Genomic DNA, 19,647 nt, shown 5'->3' with positions numbered 1-19,647 from the left:
AAGTGAGGATATGGTATGCAATAGTAAGCTGATTAGTAAAGGAACATAAAAGGGATACAGGAAAAGGAGAAAAGTGAAATTGAGAAAGTTTGAAGAAAGATAGTTAGCAGAGACACAAAGACACACGAGAGCAACATTTAGTGAGGAAAAATAAGATTACTAGAGGCAATAAGAAGCTGGTAAGTAAAGAAACATTAAACACATGCAAAAAGAGGAAGAAATGGGTTAAGAGAAGCTGTGAGAAGCTGAATAGTAAAGAAACACTAAAGACACATGAAAAAAAGGAAAAATGATTAGAAAAGGTAGTGAGGTGGTGGCTAGTAAAGGAACACTAATGACACATAAGAAAAGAAGAAAAAATAGGTTGAGAGGCTTTGAGAAAGCTAGTTGGTAAAGGAACACTAAAGACGCACAAGAAAAGGTGTGAGAAAATTGGTGAGTAAAAGAACACTAAAAATGCAAGAAAAGAAGGAAAATGGATTAGAAAAAAGCAGTGAGGTATTGGTTAATAAAGGAACACTAATGACACACAAGGAAAGAAGAAAAAATATGTTGAGAGGCTGTCAGAAGCTGAATAGTAAAGAAACACTGAACACAAGAGTAGCTTAATGAATAACCATACACAGAATACCCTACCCCTCACCTCTCTCATGAAGGACAGGTCTCGCTGGAGGAAGTAAGCGTGCTGTGGGAGGTTGTTCTGGCGACACAGGGCGAGGGCGTGCTCATGCGGCCGCCACTTATGCTGCTCCATGAGTGTGGCGTGTGTGGCGGCCAGCTGGTCGGCGAGCCATGGTGTGATGCGGGAGAATATGGAATGTGTGTGTCTTAGCTCCTCTCGACGCGCTCGCTCTCCCTCCTCATATATCCGCTCCACCTCGTCCAGTGCTCTGTTCAGGTGAGATTAGTAATGAAGTGAGGCTCATATATATAATTTCATGGTATCCTTAAAGACTAATTCTTTATTCATCCAGGACTCTTAAAATGTAATAGCCTCTCTAGTGAAATTAGTCTTTGATATATATTTCAACAAAATTATTAAGGACTCTAATTTTTTATTCATTAAAAAATCTTAAAATCTAATAACCTCTGTAATCTTATAGCATCCTTTAAGACTATTCTTTTATTCGTTTGTTTGGGACGCACGATCAAAATTGATAAAAGATGACATACATTAAATCTAAATTAAATTTCTTCTGCAATAGAGCTCAAATAAAAGGTAAAATATTGGTGCTCACACTCCTTTATAAAGAAATTAACAATTACTTTCAGCAGAACAGCACCTCCTTCACTCCCTCCCACTACCTCACCTGTGCATGAGGAGGACAGCCTTGGCGTGGCTCACCAGCAGGGCGGGGACTGAGTGGCCCAGCTCCAGCAGTGCGGGGTGAGCCAGGATAGCCGAGTACACCCGCCCAAGGTACTCCTCCTGCACCAGCCTGTTGCCCTCCTGGTGAGACAAAAATAAGGCATCTGTCAGTTTCTTGATGGTGAATAACTCGGTGTTAAACTTTATTGGTGATACAAACAATGGTCTGTCAGTTTCATCATAAGAGATTAGCTAGTTTCACCAATTTTCCATAATAACACAAAAAACTGACAGGTTAGAAGAAACAGACCAGTTACCTTCTCTATCTCATAATCACTGAGGTTTTGTGCCTTGAGGTCAGCAATAACCTTCTCCCTGAAGTGCAGGAACCAGCCCCGTGCTTCCTTCTCCAGTATGCTGACCAGGATTGGCAGCGCTTTCTTCATCAACTCCCTGTAGTAGGAGAAATGAACAGGATGATGTCAGGAGAAAAAAAAAAGCATCATATCTTCACTTCTTCCTATAATGAGTGAGAGTTAGAGGTGATGAAAAGGTTTCTTTGTCAACTTCCTGACATGTGAGCAATGAACATAACAATATCAGAAACAGAAATTAAGCATCCTATCTGCACTTCTTCCTGTAACAAGTGAAAGTAATTCACAAGAGGCGACAGATGAGAGGAATTTTTTCTTCATCAACTTTTATCACTCAGGTTTATTTCAGCTAAAAGTCTTCCTAATAGTACCCAATTTACTTTTTACATTCCATACTGCCTTGTCTTTGTCTTTGTCACTCAAGCTTATATCAGGTTAAACTTTTCCCAAGACAGACACAGTCACACAGATGCCCACCTGTTGAAGAGCCTGAGGTCCAGCTCCAGGCCCTGGGGTGTGGTGAAGATGTACGGCACAGGCGGCTGCTTCTCCCCACTCAGCTGGAACTTCTCCCACGTGGCACGCTTGATCTGTTGCACCATCCACGAACACAAGCCATCCACGTCGCCATCCTAGGGAACAGAGATTGGTCAACCTAATGTGTATTTAACTATATCACTGCTGAATGGTTGATCTTCTATTAATTACTCTTGAGAAATTTCAACTTCATAAACACAAGCCATCAATGTTCTTATCCTGAGAAATAGATTGGTCACCCTAAAGTGTATTTAATTGCATCACAGGTAAATGGTTGATCTTTTACTAATTACTCTTCAGACATTTCTACTTCTGTGACACCCATTCCTAAACAAAAGCCATCCATGTTGCTAATCCTGGGAAATAGAAATGTCACCTTAATGTGTATTTAACTGTATCACTGCTTCACTACTCTGAGCCACATCTTCCATCAATTACTCTGAAGATACACCTACTTCATTGACATACATTTCTAAACACACACCATTCTAAGAATAGAGAAGATTCATCACCTTAACTTATCTAACTGTGTCACTATTTCACTAGTTCAATTTAAAGATATAGTAGCAGGAATATTAAAGCAGGCAGGAAGTTCTGGGGTTGACTGATTACCCAGAAAAAAGAATTCAAGTCACAGGAAGTGTGATATAAAGAAGCAGACAGGGTATATTGGGTTTACCTTGCAAGTCATAAGCCACAGGGAAAGAGTTCAAGTCATAGGCAGGAGTGAAGCAAATGCAAAAGCAGGTGAGGAATTCCAGAGCTTATCTTACAAGTGATTAACAAGAAAGAGAATTCAAGTCACAGGAAGTGGGAAATATGTATGCAGGCAAGAAGTTTGAGAGTTTACCTTGCAAGTGAGCTCCTGAACTAAGTAGCTGCATCGTTCCTCCTTCATGCGTGCCTCCAGGTTGTGAGCCTGGACCCAGGGGATGCCCACCGCCAGGTCTGAGGATTGTGGTCATGGATATTAATGAAAAACTGGAATTTATCACTACATAAGATATCAGAAGTTTCTTATTCTCTCAGAGTAATTATAAAGAAGTGTGGGGGTTAGTTAGGCACAAAGAGTATCTGGGAGATTTGTTTTTGCAGTAGAGATTACAGGATAATTGGTTTATTATGGAAATTATAAAAAAAAATATATGAAAACTTTATGCAACATTCACAGCCTCAAAATTTGCTGAGATTCTCAATGATATTAAATGTTAACTAATACATCTCCTACCATAAAAAAATCAGAAAATAGCTAGTAAAGAATGCAAATATTAAATAATTAAGCTACAAACAGAATATGACATACCAACTAGCATGAGAATCCCCTGCCAGACAGACTGCAGGGAGTGGGAGAGAGAGAATAAAGGGGAGGAGAGCCTGTTCTTGGCAGTGACCACAATGAGGGAGAGAGCAAGAGCCACATCATCCAGCAGGGAGTTGTGTGCCTTCTCACAGCCCTTCTGCAGCCACCCAGACACCTGCCACCGGTGAGTCTGTCCGGGGAAGTGCAGGGACTCCACCTCGAACTCCCTGTTGACAAGATGAGACTGTTGGACTGTCTTGGTTTTGATGTGTGTCTAGCCTGTCTTCTGAAACACTTATGTGCCACACCTCCACTACTTTCCAAAGGTTCTAGTTGAAGTGATATGTGTTTCTAGGATGTTTTGAATGTTGTAGAGATATACTGACAAGATTTTTACATTATTAACAGGAGCCACTAACTTTCCAAAGACTAGTTAAAATTATGTCGGTTTTTAAAGGGTATTTTTTCATCCTAGTGGCAGATTAACAAGATCTCTACATTATTAACATGAGTAATAGTCTTGAGAATGTGGATAATAATTTTTGTAGCCTTTGAAAATTGTTGTGGTGAGAGAACATGGTGTTTCAGAATACAGGCCTGTCTGGTGATAGTGATAGTGAGTATGATAAGTGATAACAGTGATACTCATGTCGATAAATGGTTCAGAAATGCACAAAAAATGAGTGGCAGATATTGCCATCATAAAAAGATGTGAAAATACCCAAAAAAATAAAATAATTGATAAAAAGGAAAAAGAGAAAGAGAATTAATAAACTGAAAAAATTCCTCCTGAACATAATCTGAATGCCTTGAGGAACACTAGGCAATCAAAGCATAAGGAATCAGATCCTCCTGAGTCCCTTGTACCCTGGGCATGTGAAACCACTGTCCCTAAGCACTGGCAGCCGGGGACAGCACACGACAGCAGCAGCAGCAGCAGTGGCAGAAGGCAGTCATGCAGTATTAGGGGTAAGGGAAGGATCATGCAGCATGCAACCCATCCTGCCACACCCCTAGACTCCAAGTGATTCAACACACTAGTCAGTACAAGTAATGGTAATAATAACACCTTAACAATGCAACACTCATTTGTCAGTGTGTTCTACTGAAACCAATGTGTTCTATGCATATTTGTTTGTTCTCTAAGATACAGTATTGTCAGTGAAGGTTCTGGTGTTTTAATGGGGATGTATGTACAGATGAATGTTGGTTTATAAATGCTTTGGTTTGTAGGTTTTTCAAGTTATGGATATATTTTTGTTCTATATTGATTTGTAAATGTAGAAAATAGTGAAAATATAAAATCTATTAGTGATTCCGAGTCACAAACCATTTTTTTCATTGGTAAACCATAATTCACCTGTACTTCAATAAATCTCACACTTGTACACCTTATATCACTTGTGCCTATATAGTAACATAAGTACAATGAAACAATGACAACACTCCATCACGGAAAGTTATCAAATCTTAAACCTTTGACAGCAAACCAGTTATCACTTCATCTAAGCACCTTTCATCAAAGTCAAAATACAAACAGATGAAAGATATAAAACACTTAACTACACAGATGAAAATATTGAACCTACACTCCTAAATAAACCTGTGGCAGACAATTTGAATACACAATGAGGAGCCACAGAAGTCAGAAGGTTTAGAGGAAAGATCTCAAGAGGTGGAAGTTGCCAAAAGATGAACACAACCACAGTACATTGAATTGCTTTGTAGAGTCCCAGAGCAGATGTGGTCCAGTCATTCCTCACCTCTTGCTGGTCTCTTGAACTGATGCATTTGAGTCCACAGTGTTTGGTTATCAAGTACATGAGTGACTTAAAGAGGTTACAGAGACAAAAACATGAGGAAACATTGAATAATTGAATCAGTGCTTGAAATAAACAATGGGGTAATGTGTTTTATCAGTTATCAGATACATGAGTGACTTATATAGGTTACAATGATTAAAAGAGAGGGATTGTCATTGAGCAAAGGATCATATGTGCTTGAAATAAATAATGTGTTTTAGTGGTATCACATACTATTGACTAAAAAAGGGTATGTTTAATCAAATAAAGGCCACAAATGCTTTGAAATAAGTGACAAGTGTGTGTTTTAGCAATATGACATTCAGTTACCAAAAACAAGAGTGACTTAGACCACAATGACAAGAAAAAGAAAACAACCATTCAGATTGAGCCTACACCACACACACATAAACAAGTTAATAACCATCACATAATCAACCTAAACATAAATAGAAGCATTTTAACATTCTGGGTTCCTGTGTAGAGCCATTTAATTACAAGAGATGGCCAGGGTCTCACTCCCCCTCCCAGCCTGCCAGCCTCTCCCTAGCACACCTTTAAGCAACAGCGCAAGACTCGAGTTTACTGTAAAAGTTAGCACACCATAAACACAGTGAGGTTTGGGGTGTGGTGTGGAGGGAAATGAGGTGCCTGGGGGTTAAATGATTCCCAGAGAGGTAAGTGGGTGGGTGCAGGTTCTCAAAAATAGCCACACTGCTGCTGGGAAATAGGGGTCTTAATGGGAGGTGTGTTTCCACTTAGCCGACGTCAATTAGTGTGTGTTGTGATGCGTTGGTGTTGGTGATGAAGCTGCAGTGTATTTGTTTATGTTATTTTTTGTACTGTTACGTACTTGAATTTTGTTTTGTTGTTTTTAAAGGGAGTTGTGTTTCTGTTTTAGTTGTATCAGTTAGTTTGTGTGTCGTGATGTGTTTTGATGTTTGTAATGATGGAATGGTGTATTTCCGTTGTTATTATTGTCATTTTTTATTCATCTGCTAATTCTAATTGGACCTGCATTTCTACTCAGCCTGCATCAATTAGTGCGTTTGTTGTGACGTGCTTTGATGTTTGTGTTGTGAGTGTGGCATGTTTTACTTGCATTACTATTAGTATTGTTATTTACTTTCACATGTGTCAGGGAGACTAGCTAAAGGCATAAGAGAAAGGGAGGAAAAAAGCCATTCCTTATCACTCATTAAAAAAGGAAAAAAGTAAACAAATGCTTTCTTAAATAATCTAAATGTTACAAGTTCACAGAGACAATTACTATGACATATTTTGATGTTAACAAAAAGTGTATGATGACTTTTCCTTACATTAACCTACAGTGTGGCGTCTATTACAAACCCATTCTTTGTACAGATAAAGGCAATAAGTGGCTATAAGTATGTAGGTCTTACACAGAGCCTGCCTCATAAAGATCTGATGGCTTTCTGCAACTTCCCTTATGATCTTGTACCCTTAGACAAATTCATTACATAATTCTACAGTGTGCTATCTATTACAACCTACAATGACTGCCACACTTAGGCTCATATTCTCAAACACTTTTGGGCTTCACCTCCACTATTTCAAAAGGCTTTATTTAATTTTACAGGAGTTTTTAAGTTTTTTTTTTTTATAGTTCTAGAGGCAGATTGATAAGATTTCTGCTTTATTAACTGAAAAAAAAAAAAAATAAGAAACCCCACTAATCATCTCTGTGGCCTTGGAAAATAGTCGTGGTGAGAGAGCAAGAGTGTATCTAAATATAGACCTAAGACTGATGGCTTCCTTCAGCTTCCCTTTTGAGTTCTTAGGTGATCCAGGAAAGTTAAGGGTGAGGTGAGAGACATCCAGGTGACAGCCCCACACATGCCCTTTCAGGAGTGAGTCAAGCACATCACAGAGAAGCCACGGAATGGACAATGTGACATAAGAGATGTGAAACATTTAGTGATTCCAGACACTGAGACTTTAAGAGTGATTCCAGATGGTGATACTACAGTGAGAATGAAGACAGGGGCAATATCACAGTGATTTCTGACACCAAGAAGTTTATAGTGAGTTCAGATACATATTAGAAATTTGCAGTAATTCTAGAGACCAATATAGAGTGAAATATGTAGTGAGATAGAGTGATTCCAGAAAGATTTAGATCTAAAGTGGTTTCAGATACTTATATTAGAATTAAAAGGATTAGAAAATTAAAATACAGTGATTCAAAACACATATAAAATGAAAAATGAAGAAAGACTTAAATTTTGTGATTTTTGCTGCTTATATTAGTGAAAATAAATACACAAAATTGACATTAATTCCTGCCACCAACATCAGTGACCAGAATGAACAGAAGGACATCAATTTTACAAGTTTCTGCTTTGCATTTGAGCATTGTGAGTGCTACTGTGTGTGTGCCTTATATCATACTTTCTTTACTAGCAGAAATGTTCAGTGGTTCACTACTTACATGAAAACCTACATGATATACAGACGTACTTTGTTGAATAATGAATAATAAATACCTGAACATTACATTTCTGAGGACTAAACAAATAATGCATGGAAAATATTCAAAAGAAATATTAAGGGCTTGTTTTCTCAGTACAATGGTGGATGATTGGAATGGACTTAGTAATTGTGTTGTTGGTGCTGCACCATTTGTATAAAGACAAATTACTGGATGGGGATGATGGGTGGAAATAGCAAGGCATGTTTCCTACAGGGACTACCACATGTAGGCTCGATGGCTTCCTGCAGGTTGTCTTACTTCCTGATAATCTAATGATATAAGGCACATACACAGTAATAAGGGTGAAAACTCCCAGTGAGGTACCCTGGGGAGGAACATGCTAGGGTAACAGAGAGCAAGGGAGGCTCATAAGGGTGTCACGGATATAATGAGCCATAAATAAGAGATAATTAAACCACTGGAGGACATGAATGGTTAATAACATCCAGGATGACACTCACAACACCAACACAGACACTTAACACTGACACACACTAATCTGCACTGGGAAACTGGATAACTTGCAAAACAGAATACTCAACAGGAATAAAATTGAAAGTTAACAACATAAACACTAACACTGAACACTGACACACATGAACCTGCACTGGAAAACTGGAAAAAAAAAACTGCAAAAACTGGGAAAAGTAATTTATCAGTGGTAGAACACAAAATAGAGGATGTAAATAGCTGACAACACCAAAGATAACCACTGACAACACCAATGCTATCACTGAACAAAGAACACTGACACACACATGAACCTACACTAAAAAAAAAAAAAAAAAAAAAAAAAAAAAAAAAAAAAAAACTTCATTCCTAATAGAACCAACACTCAGGACTTTAACCCTTTCACTGCAGCAGAAATAATGCAAGAAATCTTTATAAGCATCTACAAGAAAGAAGATAATTGAATAGAATAGATTTTTTTGCAATTTCTACACAGTTTAAAGATTGGAGGTTGGTGCAGAACAAGTAAAAATGTTTCATAATGACTATCAATTAAGGAAAAATGTACTAAATAGCAGTGAAAGGGTTAAAGATTGATACTGAAAGCAACATAAAAAAGAACTAAACCTCAAGATAAGACTGACAAATAGATGAATCCACACTGTAAATTGGGAGAAGAAATATTCATCTCTAATAGAAAAAAAAAAAAAGTGAAGATTTTTAAGGGTTAAATTCAAACTGACAAAAAAAATAACTCTACAAAAAAAAAAAAAAAAAAAAATAAAAATCTGACCACACTAAAACCAAAATTCTTAAACTCAACTCAAGAACACTCTCATAGAAAACTAGTAACTGCAGAAAAATAATACAAGTCATCACTAGCAAGTCTAACCACACAAAAACTTGTATCATAATCCTTCCCATCACTAAGAGAGACAGGAAACACTGACACAAAAGGATTACAACAGCAAGAAAAGTGGACATGACTCAGGAGCTGCATGATATCAATTACTAAGAACTCTAATGACAAGACCTGAATTCTACACCCTAAGAGACAGAAAACTTGAATCCTCAGCACTTAGAAAGACAAATAACCAGAACTTTCAGCCCTAAGAGAGACAGTAACTTAGAATTCAAGCCCTGAGAGACAGGACACATAAATTCTAAGCCTTAAGAAACACAGAAACCCAGAATTGTCAGCCCTACAATAGACAGAAGCCCTAGAATACCAACCTTACAATAGACAGAAAACCTGAATTCTATGCCATAGGAGAGACAGAAACCTAGAAATCAAATCCTGAGAGACAGAAAACATAAATTCTATGCTCTAAGAAGGACAAAAATGTGGATTCAGGCAGAAACCCTGACTTTGAGCCCTAAGACACATACATTAATTCTAGATCCTAACACATAGAAAACACTGAGACAAGACTCCTAACAGCAGGGAGAAAGGTAATGACATGAGCTGCAAGGTACATCAATAGGGAGTCTAAGGGGGGAGCTAAGGAGGGAGACAAGAAGACAGGCAGTACAGTACCCTGAGCGTCGCAGCGTCTCCAGCTGATAACCGTTGAGCCGTCTTCTCTTCCCCTGACTGTCTCGATGCAACCTTACCACAGAAGGTGAGGGAGGGAGCGGGGTCTCAGGGTTAGTGGTACATATTGATCGCAGGGTTAGTAGTAGTTGTAGTAGTGAAGTAGTGGTAGTGGTACAGTATAAGGTCTTACTGATAGTGGTACGTCAGAATTTACAGGGTTTTTTTAAAAGTAGTTGTAGTGGCAGTGGTAGTAATGGTAGTAAGGTCTTATGGGTAGTAAGTTGTAGTAATAGTAGTGGTAGAAATAGAAACAGTAGAAAAATAGAATCAATTGAATAGTTTTACATATAAGTCACAAGGTTTACAGTAATAGTAATAGCAAAAGTAGCAGCAGTAACAGTAACAATAATAGTAGTAGTAGTAAGTCTCAGGGGGTTTAATAATAGTACCAGGCATTAGTAACACAGGGGAAATGGGGTTAAGTGGTCTGTACAGCTGGCAGGTGGATCAGTGGGTGACAGATGGCACCACAAGACAGCCCTGTGATGTGAGCTAACTTGCCTTTTGTTGAGGTAACTAAGATACTTTTGGCTAAACTAGGGTGGAGTTTGACGTTAAAGGGACCAGGAGGGGAGGGATGGGGGACAGAGAATGTGGGAAGGCAGGGAAGGGATGGGAGAAATAATAGAGAAAGAAAGGGAAGGGAAAAGAATGTTTGAAGGGAGAGAGAAAGTAATGTTTCAAAATATTAAAGGAGGAAGGGTAAGGACTGAAGGTAAGAAAGTCTGGGTGAGGAAGAAGGGAGAGGAGCAAAAAAAAAAAGGGAGAAGAAAGAGAAGGAAAGGAAAATTTGAAAAGGGGAAAGAAGGAAAAAAGTAACGGAGGGAGAGAGGAAACAGGAAGAGAAGGAAAAGTATAAGTAAGAGAATAAGGCAAGACAAAGATAAATGTAGGTGTCAACAAGAAGTTATATCAAGTTGGAAAGGCAGAAAATTTGAACAAAGACAAAGAGACAAATATAAAGGAAAAAGAGAAGAGAAAGAATAGAGAAGAGACAAAAAGAGAAAGATGAAGGGACAAGTGACAAAAAGAAGGCATATGAAATCAGAAAAGCAGAAAATTTGAATGAAGATGAAAACAAAGGAGGAGAAAGAAGAGAAGCAAAGGGAAAGAAAGAGATGAAGGAACAAAATAAGAGTGAGACAAAGAGAGAAAGAGGCAGGAACAAGTGACAGAAAGTAGGCAAATAAAGTCAGACAGGCAGAGAGTTCAAAGAGGAAGGAAGGAGAGAAGTAGGTGAGACAGGGACAAAGAGAGGCAGAGGAAGGGACAGGTGTGAGAAAGAAGGGAGGGAAAAATACTCCGTTTGTAAACATCACAAGTCCTGCAGCATTCATCTGTCCTCTTTAAGTAGACTGTGTACACATTTCCCCAACACAAACACACACACACACACACACACACACGCAAACACACTTGCTCACACACACTCACACATGCACACACCCACAGTTAAGCCTCCTGCTGATGTGAGGGAGGCAGAGAACACACAGAAAACACTCAAGTGGTATCCAGAGTGACACACAAGATCAGAATCACATTGGAATTCAAAATGAGATTATAAGATTAGAGAAAATATGAATGTCTGAAAGAATTGAAAGTACATCATGGGAAAATATATAGAGTGAATGTAAAACAACTTTAGGGACACATTAATTCATGCCATACAGTTAGTAATGACAGTAACAGTTATATGCATAGTCTTTGGGGAGGAAAACATGGATGAGGAATGAAAGTAAAAACTCGAATTTCATAAGGATTATTGGACTGGGAGTTAATGAAGGTTGATCCTCTGCTGATCCTCTCCTTACCCTGAGACTCAAGCATGGTTAACTTAGCCAGAGATGATCCAGAGATGATAAGCAATACCCGTCTGTCTGTCTGTCTGTCTGTCTCACTTGCATTACCAGAAAAGAATTATTATGTGTTCTAGATAAAAAAAAATCATGTTACAAAAAATTCAAAATCTGCAAAAATGGCGACGTTGTGTTATGTTAAGAATGTGTAAAGGATAAATAATGATGGTAATAATGACAATATCAGCATGCAAAGCCAAAATACAGCTTTCACAAAATAAATAGATGGAAAAATAAAAAAAATTCAATGTATACAAAAAAAAGTTATACATTCTGCAAAAATACAAAATGTTTCCATCAACTTTCACCATAACAAGTCAAATCTAAAGCAATTATAAACATTTTTTTTTTACCAAAGCTATGTTCCTTTTTATTTCACCACTACTACTACTATTACTACTATCATTATTACTAGTCTGGGTTAATAGGCCAAATAATACTAGCTCTACTAATATTCTGCAAAAACTACATATTTAATCCCAATATATAAAAAAAAGCAAGAATGTGTGTGTGTGTGTGTGTGTGTGTGTGTGTGTGTGTGTGTGTGTGTGTGTGTGTGTGTGTGTAGATAGTAAGATAATGGAGGTATTTTGGTTTAATAAGGCTTAATAAGGTAGAATGACTGACCCTGAGAGGCATAAATATTTTTGTTTGCTGAAGAGCTGAAGTGGTGGTGGTGGTGGTGGTGGTAGTTGTGGTAGTCATGGTAGTAGTTGTGGTATGTATAAGCATTTGCACATAAGTGATATAAATCATGTTTGTAGGACCATTTAGAATCAATACTGATAAATATATATCCTAGTAATAATAAACATACATACATACATATACATACACACCAATAATGAATGCAAAATAAAAAAATAAATAAACAATCTCTCTCTCTCTCTCTCTCTCTCTCTCTCTCTCTCTCTCTGCACACAGACATATACAACAGCAAATACCATTATCTCATATCAGACTTTCTTCCTTATCACTAGTTGAAATGCTTGCCACTGTTTCTTATCTTATCTTATGAGGAAGGGAGGGTTGGGATGTTGGGAAAAGGTGGACAGATTAGGCAAGACAAGGTAAGGTAAGGTAAGGTCAGGTAAGGTCAGGTAAGGTAAGGTAAGGTTAGATAGAATAAAAGAAAAAGGAAGAATAAGTTTTGGGAAATAGAGGATGAAGGATAAAATGGGGAAAAGGGAGATGATATAAGGAAAAATAAGGAAGAGATTTTTTGTGAAGAAAATAAGAGGAAAAGACAAAAAGGAAAAGGAAAGAAAGGAAGGGGATAAGTGAGGAAATTTGGGTAAAAAAGAACAAGAGGAAGTTTTTTGGGGAAATAAAGGAGAGGGATAAGGTAAGGTATGGAAGAGTAAGGAGGGAGGAAAGAAGGGGAAAAGGAGAGGGATGGTGAATAGAAGGCAGGAGACACTTAAAGAGGATAGCACAGTCTTGTCTTTGTTGGTGTCCATTCCCTGCTCTCCCTCTCCTCTCCCTGTCACTTGCATCTCCCTTTTTTTTTTACTCTCCTGTTGCCTTACATCTTTCCCTTTTTGTGTCTCTCTCTCTCTCTCTCTCTCTCTCTACTACCATCTTATCTCATTCAGTTCGTTCTCTTCCTCTCACTCCTCTCACTCACATACCTGTCACCTCTCACTATACTTTATCTTCCTCTCCCAACTCTCATTTCTCACTCCTCCTCTTCCCCTTTCTTTATTCTTTTCATTGCAAACGTCCATTCACCTTCCATCTAATCCATTATTCCTTGGCGGAAGAACGAGAGGAAAATTACTCTCTCTCTCTCTCTCTCATCGGTATCATGTTCATAGTATTTCGATAACTCGTGGAATTTATGTTTCTGCTAAAATATGTCATTGAATCCTACAATCTATTACAGTTCCCGAGTGTTGCCATAATCCAACTGACTCATTCCCTTCAAGAAGCTTTCAAGGAATCTATACTCTGAACTTGGAGCCAGAAAAAATGATGTAATATTTCACCGAATCCCTAAATCCATTGATGATATTGAGTGTTACAATAATGCACGTGACTCAATCCCTTTAAGAATGCTTTTAAGGAATCTAGTCTTATCTGGCAGCTATAAATGATCCTGAAAGACACACTAAAGTGATACACACCCTTATCTAAAGACGCACATAGGCTTGTAATACACACATCCTTATCTATTGACGTACATACGCATATAATACAACCTTATAGAAAAAAAAAACTATACTGTAATATTTAGCATTTTTTTGGATATCATTATGTTCAAAACGCAATATCACCAACAATCTTAACGAGGAAATTGAATAAAGTAACACACAGCTTTAGGAATCAATAAAACGCGATGATCTACTACTAAAATCCCAAACTCTTTACGAAGGAGCCGATAAGTTAATGAGAAAATACAACACGGTCTTAAAAGCGTTTCTAAACCTGTTACGAAGACACAATAAGCTACAGAAACCCGACAGCTGAGCATTTGGTCTACATTACTAATACTATACTTGAACTTCCTTATGACACCCTGGCAATGCTTAATGTTACGTGTCTGGGCCTTCAACATACTTCTAAACTAAAGCAAGGCACTGAATAGGCTACAACACACTTCTAAGTACGTAATGGAAAAGTTATGTTAATTTCTTAGGTTTCCAAAACGCTTTTAAAACTACTCGGGTGAAGGGAATAAAATAGACAAACTCACACGGCTTTTTATTACGTCTTTGCTCTTCAATAGCATACTAAACCACTAAATTGAGACGACAGAACACCCGCAGCTTAATAATCGAGCATGGCTGGCTTTCAATACGATTTTAAACCAAACCAAAGTAACTTAATCTCTCCAGTACCAGGACGTGCTTTCATTTACACTCTGCTTACTATTTGGTGATTTTATGGAGCTTCAGAGTCACATGTTGGGATTAGAATAGCGAAGACTCTGGCCATTAATCTTCTGACCTCCCATAGACCCTTCCTAATGTCAATAAAATGGTCTAATCGTGCGCAAATCTCAAGGTAAAAATCTGTCCCAGTACTGAAGGGGTTAATATTTCCTACTACGAGTATTGGAAAGTAGTGGGTTGTCTTCTCAATCTAAAAGGATATGTCGATGTACTCTTAATCTCTTCTGTACCAGGACGCGTTTTCTTATTCATTCTGGTTACTATTTGGTGATTTTATAGAGCTTCAGGATCATATGTTGGGATTAGAATAGCAAGAACTCTGGCCATTAATCTTCTGACCTCCATAGACTCTTCCTAATGCAAATAAAATCGTCAAATCATATCCAAAAAAATCCAGGTAAAAATGCGTCTCAGTATTCAAGGGGTTAATAGACTACACAACTTTCATAGCTTAGTATTGGATAAAGTACGTTATTTTTTTTAGTAGACTTACCCCTTCTCGCGTATGGAGTGGAGGTGGTGGTTGGACAGTCGCCGCGGATCACCCTTGGAGTCCACAGCCACAGCATCCAACTCGTCGAAGGAGGGCGTGACAAAAGCATCGCGGAGAATCAAGGGCTTCACTCTCACGGCTCCTAGTCCTCCGTTCCCGCCATTGCTTCCCCCTCCTCCTCCACCTCCACCTCCTATTCCGGGTCCATTTCCTCCTCCTCCTCCTCCTCCTCCACCCCTCCTCCAACTCCACCGACGGTTCCCAAACTTCCTCCTCCATTTCCTACTCCGAAGTTGCCTGCGTGATGGAGGAAATGTTTTCGGGGTGTTAAAAATAAGACGTGCTGGCAAAAATGGTGATGGTTATGATGAGTTGTTGGGTTCATTGGATTGTGTTATGATTGTGTTATGAATTTTGGGTTTACTTTGAATGTTCTGAGTGTAAGCTAAAGAATTTTTGGGTTTATCTTAAAATTTAAAATGTTACTTCAAAAATCTTGAAATTTATGAGTTGTCTTTAAAAATTTTGAGTGTTACTTCAAGAATTTTGGATTTTCACATCAGAAAGCTGAATAAACGTGAAAAATCTTGGAGTTTATCTTAAAATATGACCGATGACTAAAAAAAAAAAATCAAACAATACCTACAATTATACGCTTACCTAAAATATGATCAACAATCCTAAAGAAAATCAAATAATACCTACAGAAATTATACATTTACCTAAAATAATGGACAAATACCTAAAAAACCCTGCTCTAACTTTATATATATCAGTAACATTAGAACCCACTCACCCATAAATTCCCGAGCCACTATCACACTCACCTGAAGATACTGTGGAGGGCGTGTCATGCTGGACGGCGACGGGCGGCGGGAGGTGCAGAGGGAAGGTCTTCCAGTGGTAAAGGACCTCTTCAGCTACCTGCAGAAGGCGAAGAAGGGGGCGATGAGGGAGAATAAATTGATAAGATAAGAACACGTAAGGGAAAGAGAAATGCATGCTATATATGGTCTCTCTCTCTCTCTCTCTCTCTCTCTCTCTCTCTCTCTCTCTCTCTCTCATTTCTCCGTCTATTTCCGGCATTAGTGCAAGAGAATGGAGGCTAAATGAATAAAGATGGAAGAATGAAGAAGTTAAGGATGATGAAGGGAAGGAAGGAAGGAAAAGAAGAGGAAGAAGAGAGAGTAGGAAGGGTGGAGAAACATGAACTACATAAATGAGGAATGAAACTAGAGGAGGGTAGAGAGAGAGAGAGAGAGAGAGAGAGAGAGAGAGAGAGAGAGAGAGAGAGAGAGAGAGAGAGAGAGAGAGAGAGAGAGAGAATAAACCTGAATAAAGGAAAAGGAGTGAAGATAAAATTAAATAAAAGAAAGAAACAAGAAAGAGTGATAAAGAAAGAAAACTGACGGGAAAGATGACGTCAGGAGAGAGAGAGAGAGAGAGAGAGAGAGAGAGAGAGAGAGAGAGAGAGAGAGAGAGAGATTGGTCATCCGGGCCAGCTGGGCGGAGATTACTCTCTCCTCCACCCATTCACTCCCCTCATATCCCTCTCTCCCTCTCCTTCCTCTCCTCTCCCTCTCCCTCCCTCTCTCTTCCTCTTCATGTTTGAATAAAGAGAGGCATGTCTGGCCGTGTGTGTGTGTGTGTGTGTGTGTGTGTGTGTGTGTGTGTGTGTGTGTGTGTGTGTGTGTGTGTGTGTGTGTGTGTGTGTGTGTGTGTGTGTGTGTGGCAGTGATTTGGCGTGTCTGTGTGTGTGTGTGAAGTGTGTGTGTGTGTGTGTGTGTGTGTGTGTGTGTGTGTGTGTGTGTGTGTGTGGTTGTCTGTCTGTTTGTCTGTGTTAGGTCATGAAGCACGCCTACCCTCCTGTGATATTCAGACCAGCAATATTAATTAGACAGGTAAGGCGATGGTTCCTGTGGCCAGGTAAGCACGTCCAGGTGTTTAATTTGGAAGCGCCCAGGTAATTACAAGCTTAATTAATTTCATTCCAAGGTTAACTTCTCCGATATACCTTTGCCTTTATAAAGATTGGAATATGAAGGGGAAAATGTGTGTGTGTGTGTGTGTGTGTGTGTGTGTGTGTGTGTGTGTGTGTGTGTGTGTGTGTGTGTGTGTGTGTGTCCGTCCCCCACATTCTCTCTCTCACACACTCACACCCTCAATAACTCACACAAACTGACTCATCTTAACTCATATCGCCACATCCTCTCTCTCTCTCTCTCTCTCTCTCTCTCTCTCTCTCTTAAGCCACCCCATATCCTCCTCTCTTACTCATCTGAACAACAACAACAACAACAACTACCACTACTACAACATGGATGGTTATTCGGGTTTCCATGATTATTTTTTTATCTAATAGTGATACAAAATCCTCGTTAAATTAAACAGGATACGTAAAAATACCATTAAAAACTACTAATAACTTCCACTGGTGCCTCTTAACCGTGAGAACATTAAAAACCACCGTAACTTCTCAATCTCTAGAAAACATGAACAAAAAAACACAAAATAACACCCACTACAACTTGTCAAACGGTCACTCTGCTCATAGAAACACCATTGGAAACATCAATGACATTCAATAGAACCTGTCACTCATGTAAACACCCTTGAATTCTGCATTTCCCACGCCCTCCGCAAGCCTCCCACGGCCCTGCCACGCCTCCCACGGCCTCACCACACCTCCCACGCTCCTACCTGCTTGATGTGGTCGACGAGGGCAGCTGTATCAGGGGGAAGGTCCTCAGTTTTGGTCTCAAACGTTAAGGGTTCACGCTGCAATAGAAGAAAATAGATCAGGTTAGGTCAGGTTTGGTTAGGTTAGGTTGCTTGGTTTAAGTGATACTGGCATCATTACAACAATATTAATAACAGGACTAGAACAACTAGGACAATAATAACTACCAGCACTACAAATCATATCACCACTATCACCACCACTTCTACTACTGACACTACTACTACTATTACTACTACCACCACTTCCACAATCACCACCGCCACCACTACTACTACTACTATTACAATTACTACTACTACTACTACTACTACTATTACTGCTACTACTACTACTACTACTACTACTACTACTACTACTACTACCAAGTTGCTGATACGGACAAGAATAAATATATAGGCCTTGAAATCCGCCCCTATTGCCTCGCCCTAATATGAGTCACCACCACCACCACCACCACCACCACCACCACCACCACCTCCTCCTCCTCCTCCTCCGTCCCCAACTCCACCCTTCTCTTCGCCTTTATAATTTTTTTTCTCACTTATTTTCTCTTTTGATTTTCTTCTCCTTCCTTCCTCTTCTCTCCTTCCTTTCGTCAATCTTGTTATCTGCTATTTCGCCTCTTCTTCTTCTTCTTCTTCTTCTTCTTCTTCTTTCGTTGTTATTTTTCTTTTATCTTCCTCCTCCTACACCTCGTTTTTTTTATTCCTATTCTTGGTTTCTTTTTTTCTTCCTCTTTTTTTTTCTTTTCTTCACATTTCTTCTCTTTCCCATATCTTCGTCCCTTGCTGCCTGTTGCTCCTCCTCCTCCTCCTCCTCCTCCTCCTCCTCCTCCTCCTCATTCATCAGCGCTTCTTCTTATTCTATTTCCTTCATCTTCTTTCATCTCTCTCTCTCTCTCTCTCTCTCTCTCTCTCTCTCTCTCTCTCTCTCTCTCTCTCTCTCTCTCTCTCTCTCATGTAAGATAAATACCGTTAAATTTGCGTACGTAGGTGTGTGTGTGTGTGTGTGTGTGTGTGCGCTTACGATTGTCCAAGTAGATAAATAATGTAAATAAAATAGATAAACAGAAATAAATGAATAAATGCAAATATATAAATAAATAAATGGATAAATAAACAAATAAATTAATAAAAGAGGTGGATAGAAAAAATAATAAATAAAAATGAATGAGGAAAAAAAATAAAGACCACTAAATGAAGACGAAAATACACAAAAAATACACAAAAAATGAAAGAGAAAAGAAAGAAAAATACAAAGAAAAATATGACAAAATGAAAAAAAGAAGACAAACAAAATAATAACAACAAAAATACACACAAGACAAAAGAAGGAAAAAAAAGAAAAGAATAAGGAAATAATAAACTAGAGCATTAAAACAAAAAAAAAATCAATGTAGGAAAAGAGAAAATGAAAATGGGACACAACAAAGATTTTTCCTCGGGACAAAAATGTAGAGTCTTTTTCCTTCTCTTTCTTTCCCTCCTGGACAAAGGAGAGGAAAGGAGGGAAGAGGAGAAGGAAGGAGGGAGAAAAGATTTTGTGCTGGAGGAGGAGGAGGAGGAGGAGGAGGAGGAGGAGGAGGAGGAGGAGGAGGAGGAGGAGGAGGAGGATAGAAGGATTTTTAAGAATGGTGAGGAAAAGGGAAGAGGGAGGAAAAAAGAGGATAAATTTAGGGAACTGGAAAAGGAGAAGGAGGAGGAGGAGGAGGAGGAGGAGGAGGAGGAGGAGGAGGAGGAGGAGGGAGGAGGAGGAGAAGAACAAAAGAGAGTACTTAAAGGAATCTACAAATGGTTTC

At 38.8% G+C, this 19,647-nt stretch overlaps 1 protein-coding gene across 1 annotated transcript in view; it reads right to left on the bottom strand.

Moving 5' to 3' along the window:
• LOC123510768 overlaps nt 1-19,647 on the bottom strand; it is a 64,861-nt gene that overhangs the window by 13,076 nt on the left and 32,138 nt on the right. The window contains 11 exon segments of the mRNA XM_045266129.1: nt 644-890; nt 1,311-1,450; nt 1,627-1,762; nt 2,161-2,315; nt 3,071-3,168; nt 3,524-3,747; nt 9,804-9,875; nt 15,107-15,347; nt 15,350-15,403; nt 15,934-16,030; nt 17,807-17,884. Of these exon segments, the coding sequence (XP_045122064.1) occupies nt 644-890; nt 1,311-1,450; nt 1,627-1,762; nt 2,161-2,315; nt 3,071-3,168; nt 3,524-3,747; nt 9,804-9,875; nt 15,107-15,347; nt 15,350-15,403; nt 15,934-16,030; nt 17,807-17,884 (1,542 nt within the window).

The sequence above is a fragment of the Portunus trituberculatus genome, chromosome 30 (genome assembly GCF_017591435.1).
Source record: "Portunus trituberculatus isolate SZX2019 chromosome 30, ASM1759143v1, whole genome shotgun sequence".
Taxonomy (NCBI): Eukaryota; Metazoa; Arthropoda; class Malacostraca; order Decapoda; family Portunidae; genus Portunus; species Portunus trituberculatus.
Note: the sequence above shows the minus strand (reverse complement) of the source record. Positions and strands in the feature narration are given on the sequence as shown.